The sequence below is a fragment of the Eublepharis macularius genome, chromosome 6 (assembly GCF_028583425.1).
Source record: "Eublepharis macularius isolate TG4126 chromosome 6, MPM_Emac_v1.0, whole genome shotgun sequence".
In the NCBI taxonomy this organism is placed as follows: domain Eukaryota; kingdom Metazoa; phylum Chordata; class Lepidosauria; order Squamata; family Eublepharidae; genus Eublepharis; species Eublepharis macularius.
The window spans coordinates 133,641,808-133,661,241 of NC_072795.1; the positions used below are offsets into that span (position 1 = coordinate 133,641,808).

General features: G+C 43.6%; 1 protein-coding gene across 1 annotated transcript in view; it reads left to right on the forward strand.

Annotated features, from left to right (window-relative positions):
* Nucleotides 1-19,434, forward strand: part of ANXA11 (annexin A11) — a 64,170-nt gene that overhangs the window by 20,127 nt on the left and 24,609 nt on the right. The window contains exons 2-5 of the mRNA XM_054982395.1: nt 8,901-8,961; nt 11,488-11,600; nt 14,902-15,273; nt 16,661-16,748. Coding sequence (XP_054838370.1) covers nt 8,910-8,961; nt 11,488-11,600; nt 14,902-15,273; nt 16,661-16,748 — 625 coding nt within the window. The 5' untranslated portion in view covers nt 8,901-8,909. The remainder of the gene's footprint in view (nt 1-8,900; nt 8,962-11,487; nt 11,601-14,901; nt 15,274-16,660; nt 16,749-19,434) is intronic.

The following is a 19,434-nucleotide window of genomic DNA, read 5'->3' on the forward strand; positions in this document are numbered from 1 at the left end:
AGGACCGTACAATGACGTCATTTTACGTCAGCTGGAACAAGGGGGGAGTTTTTTAAAGTTTAAATCACCCTTGGAGAAAATGGTCACATGGCCGGTGGCCCCGCCCCCTGATCTCCAGACAGAGGAGAATTTAGATTGCCCTCCGCGCCACCGGCCATGTGACCATTTTCAAGAGGTGCCAGAACTCCGTTCCACCGCGTTCCTGCTGAAAAAAAGCCCTGGGCATAACACTTATGGACACCTTAAAAATTATCTACATGGTAAATAGCAGGATTTGAGTCCAGGTATCTTCAGGTTTCTGTAGAAGGGAGCTGTGCTCTCGAAAGCTTATACCCTGAAAATCTGGTTGGTTTCTAAGGTGCCACTGTACTAAAATGCTGTTCTACTGCAGACCAACATGGCTACCCACCTAAAACTATCTACATGTTAAATGAGATTATTGGCTTAGGAAATGAAGGCTTCGTTATAGCCTGCCATTCCAGCATTCTCTGTGTTGATATCATGTGTGTACCAAAACCACACCTCTATTGACAGTGGAGATAAGTGAATGGCAGTTGGTAAGCGGGGGCTAGCTACAATTCTGTATTTCATATTTAAGTCCCAGCTGGAACTTCCAGACACCTTATTTTCATGGGGCTAGGAGAGATGTAAGATGACAGTATAACACAATGAACTTTAGGATATCTTGGGGACAGCTGGTATGACATCAGTTCTCTGAAGCTGAAACTTCAGCCCAGCTCCACATGTGTCTTTGTGGGGGCGGGGGGGGGAGGCAAAATGCATTACAAAACATTATCTAAAGGCCGAGCTATTATGTATCATTGTCAACACTGGGAGAACTTTTCTTTTGCATTCAGCTTGTTCTCCTTTTACAGCCAATGTTGTGAACTAACCAGATGTTCAGCAGAACAAAAAGCTCCTCTGGAGTTCAGGATTAAGACCCAAGTTTAGCAAAAGTGGATTCGAATGGAACAATGATGGCATCATAATCAATCGAGCTGAGTGGTATCCCTTTAGGAACTACAAACGGTATCCAGCGTTTCTCTCTTTCCATCCTACTTACGGAGATTTAAGTCATTTATGGCCTAAAAGAAATCATCTTTAACTTTAGTAAAGTTTCCCTGTGAGGTACCTCCAAGTGGTTTTTATAATATCAAGGCTTATTGATCGAATTTAAGAACTACAATTTTAACTCTAGATCCTGAATTATGAAATAAAAGCAAAAGACGAGTCAAATAGCAGCTTAAAAACTCAAAGCTTTACTATGGCACAAGCTTTAGTGTACTAGGGCCACCTTCATTGCGTGCAATATTTATTTATTTATAGAATTTTTCAGGGCTTTTTTTCTGGGAAAAGAGGTGGTGGAACTCGGTGGTGGAACTCAGAATCTCACAATGATGTCACTTTGGGTCAGCTGGAACAAGGGGGGAGTTTTTTAAAGTTTAAATCGCCCTCAGTGAAAATGGTCACATGGCTGGTGGCCCCGCCCCCTGATCTCCAGACAGAGGAGAATTTAGATTGCCCTTCGCGCCGCATGGTGTGGAGGGCAATCTAAACTCCCCTCTGTCTGGAGATCAGGGGGCGGGGCCACCGGCCATGTGACCATTTTCAAGACGTGCTGGAACTTTGTTCCACCGCGTTCCCACCGAAAAAAAAGCCCTGGAATTTTTACCCTGCCTTTCTGCTCTTACAGGGCCACTAGGGCGGCTAACCAATTTAATGCAAACAAACTAAAATATCCTCTTAAAAGCCATTAAAACTAACACACAAATACACCACTAAATTTAAAATGAGAATTTTAAATACAAAAGATGAAAACAGTTAAAACTTTGAGGAGGGATCACTAAGGGAATGCAAAGCAAAACAAAAAAGCCTTCACTCACTGGTGAAAGCCAGCAGCGGAAGGGGACAGGCGATTCTCCCCAGGGGGAGCATTCCAGCGTTTTGGTGCCATTGCTGAGAAGGCCCCCTCCCGAGTTGTTCCCTTCCAGATCGCAGAAGGCAGGGCCTCCAATAGGGTTGCCGGCCTCCAGGTGGTGGCTGGAGATCTCCTGGAATTACAGCTGATCTCCAGGCCATAGATATCAGTTCCCCTGGAGAAAATGGCTGCTTTGGAGGGTGAACTCTATAGAATTATACTATGCTGAGGTTCTTTAACTCCCAGACACTGCCTTCTCCAGGCCTCACCACCCCAAATCTCCAGGAATTTCCCAACTTGGAGCTGGCAACCCTAGCCTCCAAAGATGACCAGAGTGGTTGGGTAGGTTCATAAATGAGCAGATGGTCCTTCAGGTATGCTGGTCCCAAACCATATAGGGCTTTAAATGTCAGCACCAGCACCTTGCATCGTGCCCAGAAAGAAATTGGGAACCAGTATAGATCAGACAAGACTGGAGGGATTGCAACCCATGTAATGCATAAAGTATTGGACTCAGTTGACTGACATGTACATGTGAACAGCCACGCCCAAAGGCTCTGACATGCATGGAGCAATATAGTAAATATTCAGCTTAATGTATGTTGCAGGTTGTGCATTTAGGAATGCACGGATGCCACAAGATTTGTTTGAGCTGCAGCAGATTTAATGGGGCTGCTCTTCCACCATTTCTCCCTGAAGAGGTGTGGCCTGTTACGTGAAGCGCTGAGAGATCTGGATGTAAGAGGAGTGTCATGGAACTGATTTCAGTTCCAACCGTTTAACGTATTCTGCAAAATAACACGGACGAATGCTGCCTCTTTGTGACTTTCCAAGTGCTCTTGGAACTCTCCTGTTGTTGCAGCCTCAGACAGGCAGGAAAAAAAGAAAAAAAGTCTGTGGTGGGCTGCTAGATACAGTCTTACAGGAGTGCGCTTGGTGAGGTGGTCACAAACTGTGGCTGGTCCTCTGCAGCAGATGATGGAAAACACCACAACATTTTCATATTACACTTCCTCTCTTTATACACATCGATCTGAGAAAACTGATAAGGGAGGGGAGGACATTTTAAATATTTCAGCTCCCTTCTCTGCTCTGTTTCTCTCCAATTGACCATGGCTGGGAATTGTTCTTCTTTGGGTCAGGAAACTAGATGAGATTTAAAATTCCACTGCCCACATCCTGTTGATGAGGATTGAGTTTTCCTTTTTGTTTCCATCTCTCCTTCCCAACTGATAGCCAGGCTGCCGTGATTTCATTTGCGGCTAACCAAGGGCTCAGTTAAGCCTCCCATTCTTCTTGTCTGCTTGGAATTGCAAACATTGGGATTATCAAGCGCCTAGAAGACTGCAGTATATGAATGTAGGCTGTAGTGGAGGGTCCAGTGGCTCAGCAGAAGAGCAGAAGGTCCCACGTTCAATCCCCGGCATCTCTGGTTAGAAGGAATAAGTAGTAGATGATATGAAAGACCCCTGCCTGTAGGTCGAGCTACAAGTGACAAATGACACTTGCCTGGCAAGTGAACAGACTCACGTGTATTCCTCCCTGTTCACTTGCCCTCCACTTGATCAAGTGAACAGTGATCCACTTGATCAAGTGAACAGACTCGCGTGTATTCCTCCCTGTTCACTTGCCCTCCACTTGATCAAGTGAACAGTGATCCACTTGATCAAGTGAACAGACTCGCGTGTATTCCTCCCTGTTCACTTGCCCTCCACTTGATCAAGTGAACAGTGATCCACTTGATCAAGTGAACAGACTCGCGTGTATTCCTCCCTATTCACTTGCCCTCCACTTGATCAAGTGAACAGTGATCCACTTGATCAAGTGAACAGACTCGCGTGTATTCCACCCTGTTCACTTGCCCTCCACTTGATCAAGTGAACAGTGATCCACTTGATCAAGTGAACCGACTCGCGTGTATTCCTCCCTGTTCACTTGCCCTCCACTTGATCAAGTGAACAGTGATCCACTTGATCAAGTGAACCGACTCGCGTGTATTCCTCCCTGTTCACTTGCCCTCCACTTGATCAAGTGAAAAGTGATCCACTTGATCAAGTGAACAGACTCGCGTGTATTCCTCCCTGTTCACTTGCCCTCCACTTGATCAAGTGAACAGTGATCCATTTGATCAAGTGAACAGACTCGCGTGTATTCCTCCCTGTTCACTTGCCCTCCACTTGATCAAGTGAACAGTGATCCATTTGATCAAGTGAACAGACTCGCGTGTATTCCTCCCTGTTCACTTGCCCTACACTTGATCAAGTGAACAGTGATCCACTTGATCAAGTGAACAGACTCGCGTGTATTCCTCCCTGTTCACTTGCCCTCCACTTGATCAAGTGAACAGTGATCCACTTGATCAAGTGAACAGACTCATGTGTATTCCTCCCTGTTCACTTGCCCTCCACTTGATCAAGTGAACAGTGATCCACTTGATCAAGTGAACAGACTCACGTGTATTCCTCTCTGTTCACTTGCCCTCCACTTGATCAAGTGAACAGTGATCCACTTGATCAAGTGAACAGACGTGTATTCCTCTCTGTTCACTTGCCCTCCACCCGTTTCAAAGAATATAATGGAACTATCAATGCATGGAATGAATTCTGTTTGGAGACGCTCTTTGAATGTGGCTTATGAAGAAGCATTGCAAGACAGGATGTTTTAGTTGCTAGAGTACCCGTTGCCAACTCGCCCAGACCATTGCTCCCCTTTGGATGCAGCCTTTGTTCTCCACTGATGGTCATCTGCCTACAAAAAAGAATAAGAAAAGGAATGACAAAAGAAAGGACTCCCTTGGATATGAACTGTGATACTTGCCTGATTTTGGAGGCGTTGGTTGAATGAGACTTGGGGTACTAATTGTATGATTACAAAGAGTTTGTAGATAAGATTGCACCTTGGCACTTTACAGTTAAAAATTCAAAAAAATATACTTAGCTTATAAATTGAATACTGCATTATTGTCAACTTGATTCTGTTAGGTCTCTTAGGACTACGGTCCTTGGTTTGTACTTTGATATTTGGAGACCTCCCCTCTGTTTTGTTTGCGAACCATTAACATGACCAGTCCCTATGTACATATATATCAATATGTAATAAGCAGAGGAATTTGCATGCGAGGGGGAGGAGGGAAATGTGAGGCCACCCCGTGCTGCCTCTGTGCCAGGTCGCTGTAAGTATCGGATGACAATCGGGCCATGTTTGTGGTGGTTGTAAATGTCCTCAGTCACTCAACTGTAGCTGACATATGAAGAGCTAGACTGCCCTGCTAGTTTCTCTACATCAACGGATGACCACGTGTAATTTCAAAATGTAGCACTATCCTAATCGAGAGAAATACACTCTTACAATGTTAGCATAGTTCTTGGAGCCAGCTGGAAAGTTGACCTAATAGAAGGCTGGAGTTTTACAGCGCCAGCAAAACGAATTCCAAGCTCAGGTATGCAACTAAATCCACAAACTTTCTCCCCGCTAGGTCTAAATACAGTAACCCCCTTGTGTCTTTCTTAACATTACTAGCATTCAGTGACTGGTAGAAATGAATAAGGATATTATGATTTGCTTGTAAAACTTGTTTTAAAAACCAACAGTTCTTACGATGTTAAGGGCTGGGAGAATCCAAATATAGCGTGACAAACTTTCTCTCTTGGATTTTCTTGCATTATTAATGGGACATATGTGCCACACCCAGGTAAAGAGCTGGCTTGTTCACTGGCAGGTAGGAAAAAAGGGGAATAATGTGATACAGTTTTTTGGAGTCTGCCTCTGGTGGAAAAAATAACTCCTATTCTAGTTTGAAGGCTTTTTTAATTTCTATTTTATTCTTTTTTACTAACTTTCCTGCTGCAGGTGGGACCCAAGGTATCTTACATCATTGTCTTCTCTTCCATTGTCTCCTCTCAGCAATTCTGTGAGGTGGGTTAGGCTGAGAGTTTGTGACTGGCCCGAGGTCACCCAGCAAGCTTCCATGGCAGAGTGGGGATTCGAACCTGGTTCATCCAAGTTCTAGCACAACACTCTGACCATGACACCGCACTGTTCTACAAAGTAGAACTTGTATAAATGGCCAAAAGTGGAAGTCTTTGTACTCTGCTTCCAGTGAAAAGGGGGAAAAAAGGAGAGAAATCGTGGCACAAAGAAGGGAAGATTAAGGAATAGCCACTGTGATAATCTAAGTGCTACTACTAATTTAATCAAAGTTCTCTTGTGAAATATATATCTATATACTTCTTTGTGTAAATATACAAAATTGCCTTCTCATCATATACCTATTCAAAAGCTGCTAACATTATCATAACCAATTGAGATTCACAAAAATTATATAAATCCAAACCATTTTTAAAGGCTTGCACAAGATAGGCAGTATATAATACACTTCAATAAACTGCTGTCTTCTGAACAAAACAACTCCCCCCCCCCCCAAAAACAGTCCAAGGGCAAGTATTTGTGAATTGCAGACGGTGTCAGTTGCAGATGGCTGTTAAAGTTGTTTCTGTACCAGGTTTTTTATCCAGTAATCGTGTCTTGAGTGGAAGCTAAAATCCCTGAAGCATTATTAACTCCAGAAGAGGCTAAAGGACGGTACACCACCATGAAGGATGTTTTACTTGTGATGTATACACTCTTGAAATGTATACTAGAAATATTTTACATCAAATCATGTTGAGTATATATGTTTAAACAAGGTGGGGTACAATTATTCTAATAACATGTATGTATAAGTATTAAGTGAAAACTTTAGCGCACGCATACCACTATAGATGTTCAAATTCACGTGCCAGGAAGTCCAGCTTGACCGTGGGTCCTCCCCATATAACAACAACATTTGATTTATATACCGCCCTTCAGGACAACTTAACGCCCACTCAGAGTGGTTTACAAAGTATGTTGTTATTATCCCCACAACAATCACCCTGTGAGGTGGGTGGGGCCGAGAGAGCTCCTAGACGCTGTGACTGACCCAAGGTCACCCAGCTGGCTTCAAGTGGAGAAGTGGGGAATCAAACCTGGTTCTCCAGATTAGAGTCCCGCGCTCTTAACAACTACACCAAACCGGCTCTCTATGCGTATTTGTACCCATGTAACGCGACAAGCATCCCTGAGTGAGGTGGTATACTCCCCAAGTTGGCAGGTGATTTCTCATGCTACATTTGAAAGGCGCAAGTTGTACGCTAAGGAGTCAGATACGTATGAACGTGTGAACATTTGAGCTTTAGGACGTGAAAACAGAAATCTCCAAAGCGGCTTCATGTGACTTAGTAGGCCACAGTGCTTTATCAAATGAAATCCAGCTCTGGTGTTATGGGAATACTGTTATTGCCAGATCCTGTGGCACTGTTCTGGTAGAGTTTGGCTGCATGAATCAAATAAGGTTGCCTGAATTGTGTGCCTGCTACTCACACCTGTGTCAGTAACCCATATAGGGAGAACTCTCACTCGATGGTGCTAATTTATCCTAGTCGAATCATGTGATTCAGGATTCAAGAACCTCTCTGTTGGTTTTATTGGATTTTCCTTTAACACACTGCCGTATTCATAAACTTCAGGTCTCTGTGTGATAGTTTCAACATCTTAAAATTTAAGACTTGTCTTATATTGAAACGGCTTTCTAAATATATGCTGCCATCGCCACCATTATTCACCACACACCCACTTAAGATCATTAGTAAAGTCTGCCTGTTCAAAATCTCTCCACCCTCTTTCTGTGAAAGTTGGATAGCAGAGAATAGTCCAGAAGCTTTGGAACTAGAAGAGGTGCATTAAAGCACCTGCTTGCGACTTTCGAGTTGGCGGAGTAATGTTTGGAACGAGCCTGTCCCACATCCTCTGGTAGCGGCCCCAGAATTGTGATCAAGATTGTGATCAAGCCACGGCTGTTCAGGGCTCTCTGAACTGTGCACCCTTATACATGTTACATGTTTAATTGTACATCTTTTTAAAAAATAACATGAATTTAAACTTACATTTGCAAGTGTTTAGCATATGAGCTACAGCAGCTATGGAAAGAATTATTACTTGCTAATTGTGTGGTTACACAAGGTACATTGTGAGGCTATGTGACTTTTATTATGGGGTGTGCGTGTGGCCTTTGCTTAGGGAGTTTACTCATGTGTGTAAGCCATCTTGAACGGTGTGGGATGGGGTATATAAATGTATCAAATTACTTCCTTCTCTATTTGTGGAAGACAGTAGGAAAAGAAGACCTAAAACAAGATGGCTGGACTCAGTAAAAGAAGCCACGTCCTCCAGTTTGCAGGCTCTGAGCAAGTCTGTTATTGATAGGATGTTTTGGAAGTCTTTCCTTCATAGGGTCATCGTAGGTTGGAGGTGACTTGATGGCATGTAACAACACACATATCTGTGTTTATGCTGTAACTCTCTCCAGTATTTTGGATACAAACAACAGTTGCTTTAATAGCAGGCCTTTTGAAGAGCAATCCCCCTGTTCCCTTTAGGTTCAACTATTTGTTTGAGCCCCCTTGAAATTTCTCCAGTTGCCAAAATGACCCTGCCTAGATGAATCCTTTTAAAGCGGTCTGACAATCACCTGTCATTTATTTAGCTTTAAATTTCCATATTGTTTTTCTGGCTTAACAACTGCACAGAGCTGGGTCCCAAGCGCCCCCCCCCGGGAAAACCCCAACTACAAACATTGAAATGCTAAAAATACACAATGCTGTACAAAACTGTGTGACCTAGAGCCTGGTATGCTGCCCACAGACTGGGACAGTCCTGGCTAAGCTACTAACTTACCTTGGAAGTTGGTTGGAAGGATAAAATTTACTGGAGGGGCGGGGCAAGACTTCATTATGCCATCCTGAGCTCTTTGGAGGAAGGTGGAAGGGGGGGAAAGAAAAAATAATAATTCAGCAGTAAAATGTCTAGATCAGAAAATGTCAGCAGCGATTGTTCTCTCTGCTGTGTGTCGTATGTGGCATTAAAAATCTGAGTGATATCAAATAAAAGCTTCTTTTTGTTTCAGGTTTGCAGAATGAGTTACCCAGGTTATCCTCCTGCAGGTGGATATCCACCAGCTGCTCCAGGTAAACATACAGCATATAACCTAAGGTGGGAACAGGATGGGAAATAGCAGGGCCTGGGGAAATTAATTTATAAATGCAAGAAGTCCCACGTTCCATCCCTGGCGCCTTCAGTTAAAAGCATCTTAGATGGCAGTTCTAGGAAAGTTCTCAGCCTTATAAAGTTAATCCTGCTTACATTATGCAGAAGTGGGCTGGATCCTGTGAAGAAAACCTATATATATATATGCCCCCTAGCACACATTGTAACACTCCCCATTTGCACTTGGTATCTGTCTAAGAGGTTTTTGTTACATTTTCCGTACAGAGTGCTTGTAAAGCACTCAAAACAAAAATCCAAGTTTGTAGCCTAACTTAAAAACTGAGAATGAAATTTGAAGAGGATATTAATTTTATCGTTTTTATCCTATTAACCAAAGATGAGAGGAATATTGGTGCAGTGCAGTAGGTTTGAGGATGGGGGTGGGGTTCACATGGCAAAATAAATGTGCTGCTGCATATTTCTCACACATAATCCAGACATCATCTTCCCTCCTTTTGTGAGGAAATCTCACATCCTGGTGTAGAATATGATCTGTTCTATATTATGGGAAGGATAGTGTTTCTGTTCCAGTTGCAACTTCCATGTGGAATATGCCACACTAGTGGTATGAGATGTGAATGTTGAGAGATGCTCCCCCGTTACTCGTGACTGCATATGTGAACGATCCTATGCTTAGGACGGGGAAGTGATTAATATCTGTAAGATTATCACTTCCTCTTACTTCATGATAATTTTTTTTTGCTTCTTACTTTCTTTTCAAATTCACTTTATTCTTTTGAAGGTTATATAGTTTCTCGTCCCTAACAAGGGACCACACATCTGCTCGGAGAGAACAGTATTATATCTGTTTCTCCATAGCAAGACTATTTTACCCATCTTCCTGGGTGGGGGATATTGTGCTGTCCTCTCTGAACTCAGACATGTGGGACTCTTGAAGAAGGAATAAAATGTGTTTGGGCAGGGCTTTTTTTGTGGGAAAAGAGATGGTGGAACTCAGTGGGTTGCCCTTGGAGAAAATGGTCACATGGCTGGTGGCCCCGCCCCCTGATCTCTGGACAGAGGGGAGTTTAGAGTGGCGCAGAGGGCAATCTCAACTCCCCTCTGTCTGGAGATTGGGGGGCGGGGCCACCAGCCATGTGACCATTTTCGAGAGGTTCCGGAACTCCATTCCACCGTGTTCTAGCTGAAAAAAAGCCCTGCATTTGGGGCAATTTTATGTTGACCTTACACTTAAATGAGAGGAGCTCTGAAGAAAGGTAAATTAAGGGGACCTGTTTTTGCACTGTGTAAACTAGTAGTTAGCAGGTTTCTTTTTCTTGCCTGACACAACTGGCAAACACGCTTCCATATCTGCACATGTTGAAAAGTGATTTGCTTTGATGCCTTGCCAAGTATGTGTGGAGTGTTTAACTTTTTTTACTTCTGCAAAATGATACCGTGTGGGAGCTGGGTCTGTTGCCCTGAAAAGTATACAGATCTGTGGTGTATTTGGTTTGTTCATTTGATGAAATGTTCTACTCTGCCTTTCTTACCTTCATAAGGTGGCTAATCGATTAAAACATATCTAATTAAATCACATTTTTTAAATGATTAAACCAACTAAAACGTATCATTAAATCAAAATCAACGCTGAAATACATAGACAAACATAAACACGTTTTTAAAAGTGTTGTAGTTTTTACTGTCCAAAGAAGGAACAACAAATGGTGCAAAAGGAAGAATTAATAGTAAGTAACCCCTGCATGTTTTGCGTCACCTTCATCAGGGGATCTTCGGAATTCCTTTTAACATCTAGTCCGTATGTGCACTTCTTGCAGCCGCGCCCGTGTAGGGATTACTTAACAATTAAAGAATTCTTCCTTTTACACTATTTGCTGTTCCTTCTTTGTTTTGCCTTGGTGTGTCCCCCCCCCCCCCCCCCAGTTTTTACTGTCCACCTTAAAAATTGTCCGATGTATTGTAGAGTTGCTTATTCTGGAAAATTGTATTGGAAAACAGACTGCAAATATTTTTTAAAAAAAAATTGCATGGGTGTTCCCTTCAGGGAATCAGAGGAGGTTTTGTTTCCTGGCTATTACCGTCTGCTCTCTTGCACTCTATAAAACAAATAAACGAACCCACTGTGTCTCTTTTCATCTCTTTTGTGCCTATGCAGGCTGTGTACCCATTGCATGACTGTCAAATGGAAGATGATCTGTTTGCTGGCTGAGTGTCGGCCTTTGCAATGACTGGGTGGTTTTAGCATTGCTGCCAGCGAACCTGGTGTCAGTACTGGCACACATACATAACTCTCGGTGGTATTTGTGTGATGGGGGAGCCTCAGCATAGGTCAAAGGGAAATAAGTAGGGGATGAAAAATTAAACTGAGCTGCATCAAAGGACGGCAAAACAGCATTTTTATTTTTAAAAAAATAAATGAATACAAATATAACTCCGTGTAGTAATCTAGATCTATTTGTAGTCACTTTTTTCTTCTAACATTGCAGGCAGTAATCCTTGGGGGCCCCCAGGCTATCCTCCTGCAAACCGTCCTCCGATTGGGCTGGAAAATGTTGGGAATTACACCAGTCAGTTTAATCCAGATTATATGGCAGGCATGGTAAGTAATTTTCAATAATGATAAAAGTCCAAAAAAAGTTAAATTCAAATTTTCTTTCTGCTCCCCTCCCCGCTTCCTCTTCATATTTCCTGCCACCTTCTTTGCCCTTAAGTACCGTCGCCCTTTCCCCCTGTGATGAGATGATTTATTTAATTAAAAATTAACACAGTAAAATCTAGAAAAAATACAAATGTAACAAAGATTTCATAAATTAGGAGAGAGTATGTGCCAGTTTTTATAAGATGCATTCTGTTCTTGCCCGTATTTTAAAATCTTAATTTTACAGGGCAAGATGAAGTTAAAACTTCTAAGATTCTACATACATATTTAAACATTGGTGATTAAATTAATTTGGTGTGGTCTGTGCCAGAACCAGGGCTTTTTTTCAGGAGGAACGCGGTGGAACGGAGTTCCGGCACCTCTTGAAAATACTCGGCAAGAGTGTGAGAAAATAATATTATTTCAAAGAATCCTGTGTGTTTCTTCTTCATTTCCCTCTTGAGAGTTCCGCCACCTCTTTTACCAGAAAAAAACCCTTGGCCAGAACTAAATAATTTTGTAAATGCACTAGTGCCTGTGGCACTTAACTGAATGACAGGAGCACCCATTTTGAAAATGAAGTTTAACTCCCAAACATTTGCTTATGTTTTGATGAGAACATTGCAGAGACTAGTTAAAAGTATTTCTCATAACAGCCATTTTGGTTTGGTTTTGCTAGCAGATGTAACTGCTAGAACTAAAAATAAAAAAGATTATGTTGACAGCCGAGCCTTAAATGCTCAAAAAACCCTGTCAATAAAATGAATCAGCTGTGTTTCTAAGAGAATGTATCTTCCATTTTTTGTGAACTTGAAAAAAATTATATGTGAATCCCTGTACTTGGAAGTATTGGCATGTTTGCTATGGCAGGCAAATGGCAGAAAACATAAAATCCCATAATATGCCTGTGAGTCCTTCATATTTTGACAAAATCCTGCATATGTGGAATATACTGAAGTATTCACATGTGTGCTCATTAAGGCAAATGATATATACAGCATAAAATAAAATGACATAGAAGAAAGAGCGTTAAAATAAAGGAATTCTAATTCATATGATTTGGTCCTGTGCATTTATGGACACAGTAGGAGAAGATGTTCTCATCAGTACGCACCTTCAGACATAATATGCGATAACCAGGGCTTTTTTTCTGGGAAAAGAGGTGGTGGAACTCCGTGAGTTGCCCTCGGAGAAAATGGTCACATGGCTGGTGGCCCCGCCCCCTGATCTCCAGACAGAGGAAGATCAGGGGGCGGGGCCACCAGCCATGTGACCATTTTCAAGAGGTTCCGGAACTCCGTTCCACCGCGTTCCAGCTGAAAAAAAGCCCTAGCGATAACTGAAAAGAATATAACTGAAAAGAGAGCCAGTTTGGTGTAGTGGTTAAGAGCACGGGACTCTAATCTGGAGAGCCGGGTTTGATTCCCCACTCCTCCACAAAGCCAGCTGGGTGACCTTGGGTGAGTCACAGTTCTCTTGAGCTCTCTTAGGCCCACCCACCTCACAGGGTGATTGTTGTGGGGTAATAATAACACTTTGTAAACCGCTCTGAGTGGGCATTAAGTTGTCCTGAAGGGCGGTATATAAATCGAATGTTATTATTATTATTATAATAACCAGTGTGGATATTGTAGAATAATTGCTCATACCCCATTTCGGCTTTAGCTGTTGCCCCTACCTTTTCCCTGCCTTCCCTGTCCTTTTTTCCTTTTCCTGAAACACCGGCTGCTTTCACACGTCCAACTCCTTCTCCCTGCTCAGCTGATGCATGCGGGGGTGGGCTGCAGAGCCCACTGCTCAGCTGAGCAGGGAGAAGGCAGGAGAACCCAAGCACACTGCCTGCCCTGCACAGCTGATCAGCGAGCAAGGAGGGGAGGGCTTGTGGACTTTTGGTCTTGGGCGGGAAGATCTATTCCTAGGGTGCAGAAATGAAAAAAAGGAGGAGAGGTTGAGTAGGCAGTCTCTGGAGAAACGTTTACAGTCATTCTCATGCAGACGAGAAAAGCACTAAAGAAGCGTCACTAAGTGGAGTGAACGGGAAATCTGCATGCTCAAAGCAAACACAACAGTTATGGGAAGATGACGGGTTTTCACGGGTGGATTAAGAGGATGTGTGAACAGCTGTGAGTATAGCGGAACAATTGCGATACTGTGTGATACTACGGTGCTACAATAAAGACATGTGAAAACGGCCACTTGGTGAAAACTAGAAGAATGTTCTGCATATGAAGAAATCCCACACACAAAATATTACAGTCTTAAATTTCCATGGTGAGGCATAGACAACAATGGGGAGCAGAATAAAGAGAACGAGCACCCAGTTGGAAACTGAACAATCCTGTAGTCTTGTGGGACACCATAAGGGCAAGTTGGACTATGGGGTGGGGGAATCAGGAACACATTTCTTATGCCCCAGGTAACCTGGGCCAGGTTGTTTTGAGGGCTTGAGAAACCAGGCACTTCCATCTGCCTCCTCTTGCTCTCACCTAGCGCAGTACCTGTAATCTCTGGGTTTCAGCATCAGGTAGAAGCCTCCCCATTGTTCCTTTTGAAACTCTTTGCTTCACATTTAATTGTAGCCGGTGCGCTCCTGCAGCAAGTGGTCACTTGCTGTATTTTCCAGAAAGGGGCTAAAGTGAGTGACTCTGGAGAGACTTTTCTCTGTCTGTGTTCTGTTAAGGGTGGTCACCTCCAGGGCTTTTTTTCAGCGGGAACGTGGGGGAACGGAGTTCCGGAACCTCTTGAAAATGGTCACATGGCTGGTGGCCCCGCCCCCTGATCTCCAGACAGAGGGGAGTTGAGATGGCCCTCCGCGCTGCTCAGCGGCACGGAGGGCGATCTCAACTCCCCTCTGTCTGGAGATCAGGGGGCGGGGCCACCAGCCATGTGATCATTTTCTCCCAGGGCAACCCACTGAGTTCCACCACCTCTTTTCCCAGAAAAAAAGCCCTGGTCAGCTCCCTCCCTCTTGTACATCTCTGTTTGGTTTTTCAAGGTGTAGAATCTTTTTCTGGGAAGCGTGGGAGTTGGCAGCCATGCAGGCCATGTTAACATAGTGGATGGGAGACTTGAGTTGTTAATTAACAGGGCTTCAGTTCAAGTCTGACCTCCACTGTGAACTTACTTGGTGGCTTTATATAATCTCTCAGTTCTTCTCCCCACCCACATCTGCAAAACATTAATCCTACTGGCCTGGGTGAATACAATTTTGACTTCTCTAAAGCAGTATCTCAGTGCTATGTGTTTGCTTACATTGTTGCAGGCTTCCAATATGTCGGGAACTTTTGGTGGTGCCAACGTACCACAAGGCCTGTACCCTCCAGCTTCCGGTGGCTACCCTCCAGTCCCTCAAGGGGGCTTTGGGCAACCTCCTCAAGGGGGCTTCGGGCAACCTCCACAAGGACAGCAGCCGCCTTATGGAATGTACCCCCCAGCGCCCGGAGGAAACCCTCCTTCAGGAATGCCGTCTTACCCATCATATCCTGGGGGTCCCATGCCACCAGCAGGACAGCAGCCCCAGCCAGCGACATACCCTGGGCAACAGCCCATGCCAAGTTATCCTCCTGGGCCAGCGGTGAATCCTTCTATGCCATCTTACCCAGGACCTACAATGCCTACAGTTGTTCCTGCAGCAGTAAGTGAATCGCTGTTTCAGTGTTTGTGTTTTGTTTTCCTTTGCTCAGAAGCAGAATGAAGGCCAAGCAAAGGTATTCAGTGGTACCTGTTCAGCTTAGATAGGGTATAAGGAATTTGGTGCAGTTGTGAGCCAAGTAGAAGGTTACAAAGAATTGCAAATTTCAAACCTTTGCAGAAAATGTAAAATAGCTTTAATTCAAAGTGCTGGTTCTTACCTTTTAAGGTCCTAAAAGGCCTGTGGCCAGAGTACCTGAAGGAGCGCCTTCAGCCTCCCGTTTAAGATCTGCCTCTCAGGCTGTGCTCTCTGTGCCCCTGGCTAGAAAGGGGGCATTTTCTGTGGTGGCATCCCGCCTTTGGAATGCCCTCTCCCGAGGCCTGTCTGGCGCCTACTGAGAGTCTCAGTACGAGGATGCGCAAGAGTAGGGAGACGCAGTGTTCGCCAGGAAGCCTAGTTTAAAAAGATAGAGCTGAAGGCCCTGTCAATTTCAACTCTCTACAGGGGGGTAGTTTAAAAAGAGCTTGCAGAGATCACTCCTCAGAGGATTTGTTAATTTTATCAATTATGGTGAAATTTTATCTATTAAGGGGAGGTGAAATTGACAGAGCCTTCAGGGAGGCGAAGTTGAAATTAACAAACCCTCTGAGCCATCTGCACAGGCTCTGTCTTTTAAAATTACCCTCTTGTAGAGAGGTGAAATTGACAGAGCCTCTGTCTTTTTAAACTGTCTCTGTGTTTGGCCTTTAAATGTGTAGAATCTTTTGCCAGGGAGCTTGGGAGCTGGCAGCCATTTAGTCTTTTTAAACTAAGCTTCCCAGCTAACGTTGCGTCTTCCTACACTTGTAAAAAGACTCTTAGGCACCAGGCTGAAATGCATCTTTTTATCCAGGGGTTTAATTCAGGGTTTTATCTTACTAGCTTTTTAATGGTCTGCTTCTTTTTAAATGCTGTTTATGTCTAATGGCTTGTTTTTTTAACGATTTAAAAATATATATTGGAATTTTTCATTGTAAGCCACCTTGACAGATGCGGCATAGAACTATTATAAACAAACAAAATAATTACTAAAATAGCCTGGCCCACAAAATAAATCCTGTTTGCCTGTCAGTCGTCAAAACTTTTAAAGTAACTGACTGACGCAATTCTAAGCAGGGTACATCTTTCTAACCATGTAGACTTCAAGTAGGCATACAAGATAACTTTGCTTAGTACTGTACTGTTAATAGCGTGATTGGAAAAAGAGTCTCCTATTCAAATCCTTTTTCTCCTGAATATTGAAGATGTGATTAGGCCACTAGCTTAGTAATTGCAGCTTTATCCTTTTTCCAAAGGCAGTTGCATGAAAAACGGTCAGTTGATATTTTTTGTTTTTCTTGGGTCAATGTAGTCTGGAAACCGAGGCACAATCCGTGATGCTCCCTCATTTGATCCTCTAAGAGATGCTGAAGTCTTACGGAAAGCCATGAAAGGATTTGGTGAGTGGGTTTCGATTTTGGGGTGACTTATCCTCCCCCCTGCACTGGAACGCCCTCTTTGTCCCATCATGGCCATTCTCTGATCTTACATATTCGTAGTCTGTTCTCATACTCCTTTATATAGGCTTCATAAAAGTTGCACTTGGGTTGGTAGATAACTTGAACGAGACTGTGATAATCTTGCCCTTGTGATGACACCTCTGACCCCAGCGGGTATATTTAATTTAATATGGCAAAGTCATAAGTACCGGCAACTGCTTCCTGTTTTGTTTGATTTATTTAAAGCTTTTTAAAAGGTGTTTTTCCAGCCTTTTGAAATATTTCCCTTTCCTTGCTCACCTGCTTTTATTTTCTCTCTCCTTCTGTCTTGTTGTACGAGTCATACGCGTACCTAAATTGGAGGTGGCCAATGAAATGGAAGACAAAATGGCCTCAGAAATACAGAGAGTGGCTGTCTCTGTTGGGAGGTCAAAGCTGATTAATTCCATGCAGGGTAGTAAAGCATGAGCATACGGAATGTGTACAACCCCAACTGCGAAAATGGGACACCTTGTGGGCAGCCACATGCTTCCAAGCGCATTTTGCAACTCCTGATGTGTTGGGTGCATTCTTGGATACACCAGCCATAGACTTTGGTGTTTCATAATACTAACAGTGGGATGTTCAATGGCAGTGAGGTAGAAGGGGAGGAAAAAGCTGACAAAGGTAATATTGCAACTTTTTACTTATTTATTTATAGTCTGCCTCTTGCTGAGTTTCAAAGCGGATTGCCGTTATCTTTATAACATTTATAGTATTAACATTAACTTTTATAATGCTAAATGGATGTAGTTGCATCTTGGCCCTAGTTGTATTTCAGCGAGTTCGTAGTAGCCAGAGGAACTGGCTGGTTACTTCAGATAAGTTTCTGAAAACCAGGCCCTGTCTCTCTCCCCCACTCACCATCTCTGGCCACAGTTTTTTGGTCCTCCTGGATCCTGTAAGTTTGCCTGGATTCAACTTCTCCCATCATAGTAGACCTGTCACACAACCTGTCCAGGCACAAGCTCTAAGGTTTCTTCAGAGTCCCCTCTTTCATGAACCCCTCTTCTGCCCCATCTATGTACTTTTTCTTCAAGCCCTTTCCTCCTGTACCCATCTTTCCCCAATGCTCCTCTCTTCTCATCCCATAGTTCTCTTTCTACAGTCACTTTGCATTTTGGGGTTCCTTCTTTCTCTAGCGTTCATATTTCCTGGGTCCCTGGCTTAGATCCATACCATATCTCCTGACCCTTGAGTCTGTGTGAGGTTTTAATTCCAGTCAACATTCCCATCCCTCAAAGAAGCTTAAAAACTCTGGGTTTTTTTCCTGAGCATTTGGGATTCTGATGATGACATGCCAGCTCAGGCAATTGGCATTAATGTTCGTTGTCTGAAGTGTAGTATAGGTTTGTGCACAACACATTGCAGATGAAGGGTGTGGGGGAGACAAAGGCCCTTTTCACACTTACAGTTTAAACCGCCATTTATGAGCATTTGCCCCGATCGCAGTGGCTTCGGCATTGCACCTGTTCATTTCACACTGTCCACTGCAATTTCGATTTGGTGTCTGTGCTTCATTTCAAAACCTCGGTGCAATTTTGGGCTTTTGGGGCCTTGCAATTCACGTCACACTTTTTAAAAAAAAATTCAGCATGCGTAGTAACGTTGCAGTGTTGGAACCCTTCCCCCCTTTTTGCTGATTGGGCTGTCCCCTGCCCACCGGAGAGGCAATTGGTGGCAGAGTTCTGGGGGAAAACATGTACCACTCTCATTTTTTTAAATCAAGCCAGGAAAGGGTTAAAATGCTGCCGATTCATCTCCTCCCAGGAAGCAGAGGCTTGTTTCCAAAGGGCTGTGCAAAATGCTTGGGTTTTTTCCCCCTCTTTGGCAAAGTCTGAAACATGCCTGGGAGGGAGGGAAAAGCAGCCATTTAATCCTTTCCTGGCTTTTAAAGCCAGGAAGAAAGTGCAGGAACATTACAACGTTGCAACCCATTCTTGTCTTTAAAAAAAAAAAGAATGTGTGTGCATGCCCTAAGGGAGGAAGGAGAAAGCAGCTATTTAACACTTTCCTTGATTTTAAAGCTAGCAGGGAATTAGCAGCAAGCTTAGGAATCATTCCTGGCTTTTGAAAAAAAAATAAAAGAGCATGCATACCAGGAGGAAGGAAACCAACGAAGAAGCAGCCTTATGACCCTCAGCTCGCTTTACTAAAAAAAATGGTGGACAAGGAGTTCAGAGAGCTGAGGAGGGTGGGAGTGGTTAATTCTGCACAAACCAATCAGCTCCCAGGGAAAAGGAGAGGGGGGGGAGAGAAGCAAAAAGGAGGCAAAAGTGTTCACATTAGCAAAATGCGGGCCAGCTGCCAGTCGGCAGCGAACTTAAAAAAACATCGGGGTATGTCCGCAGGGGGAAAAATCGGAGATACAGCGGACAAAAAGCGGGACTGCATCCCATGACTGCTTTTAAGTGTGAAAACCTTGCAAACATGGGATGTGGAACAGGTACAAACGCGCTCTAAAAACCGAGTGTGAAATGTACCAAAGTCTTTGAATGTGTGGTGCAATAGCTGTTTAGAGTGGAGGAGAGGAATTGAAGTAATGGAACGTTGTATTTGTGCAGGTTAGCTGAAATCCTGGATTAGTTTTGGATGAGCTCCTGTTGGC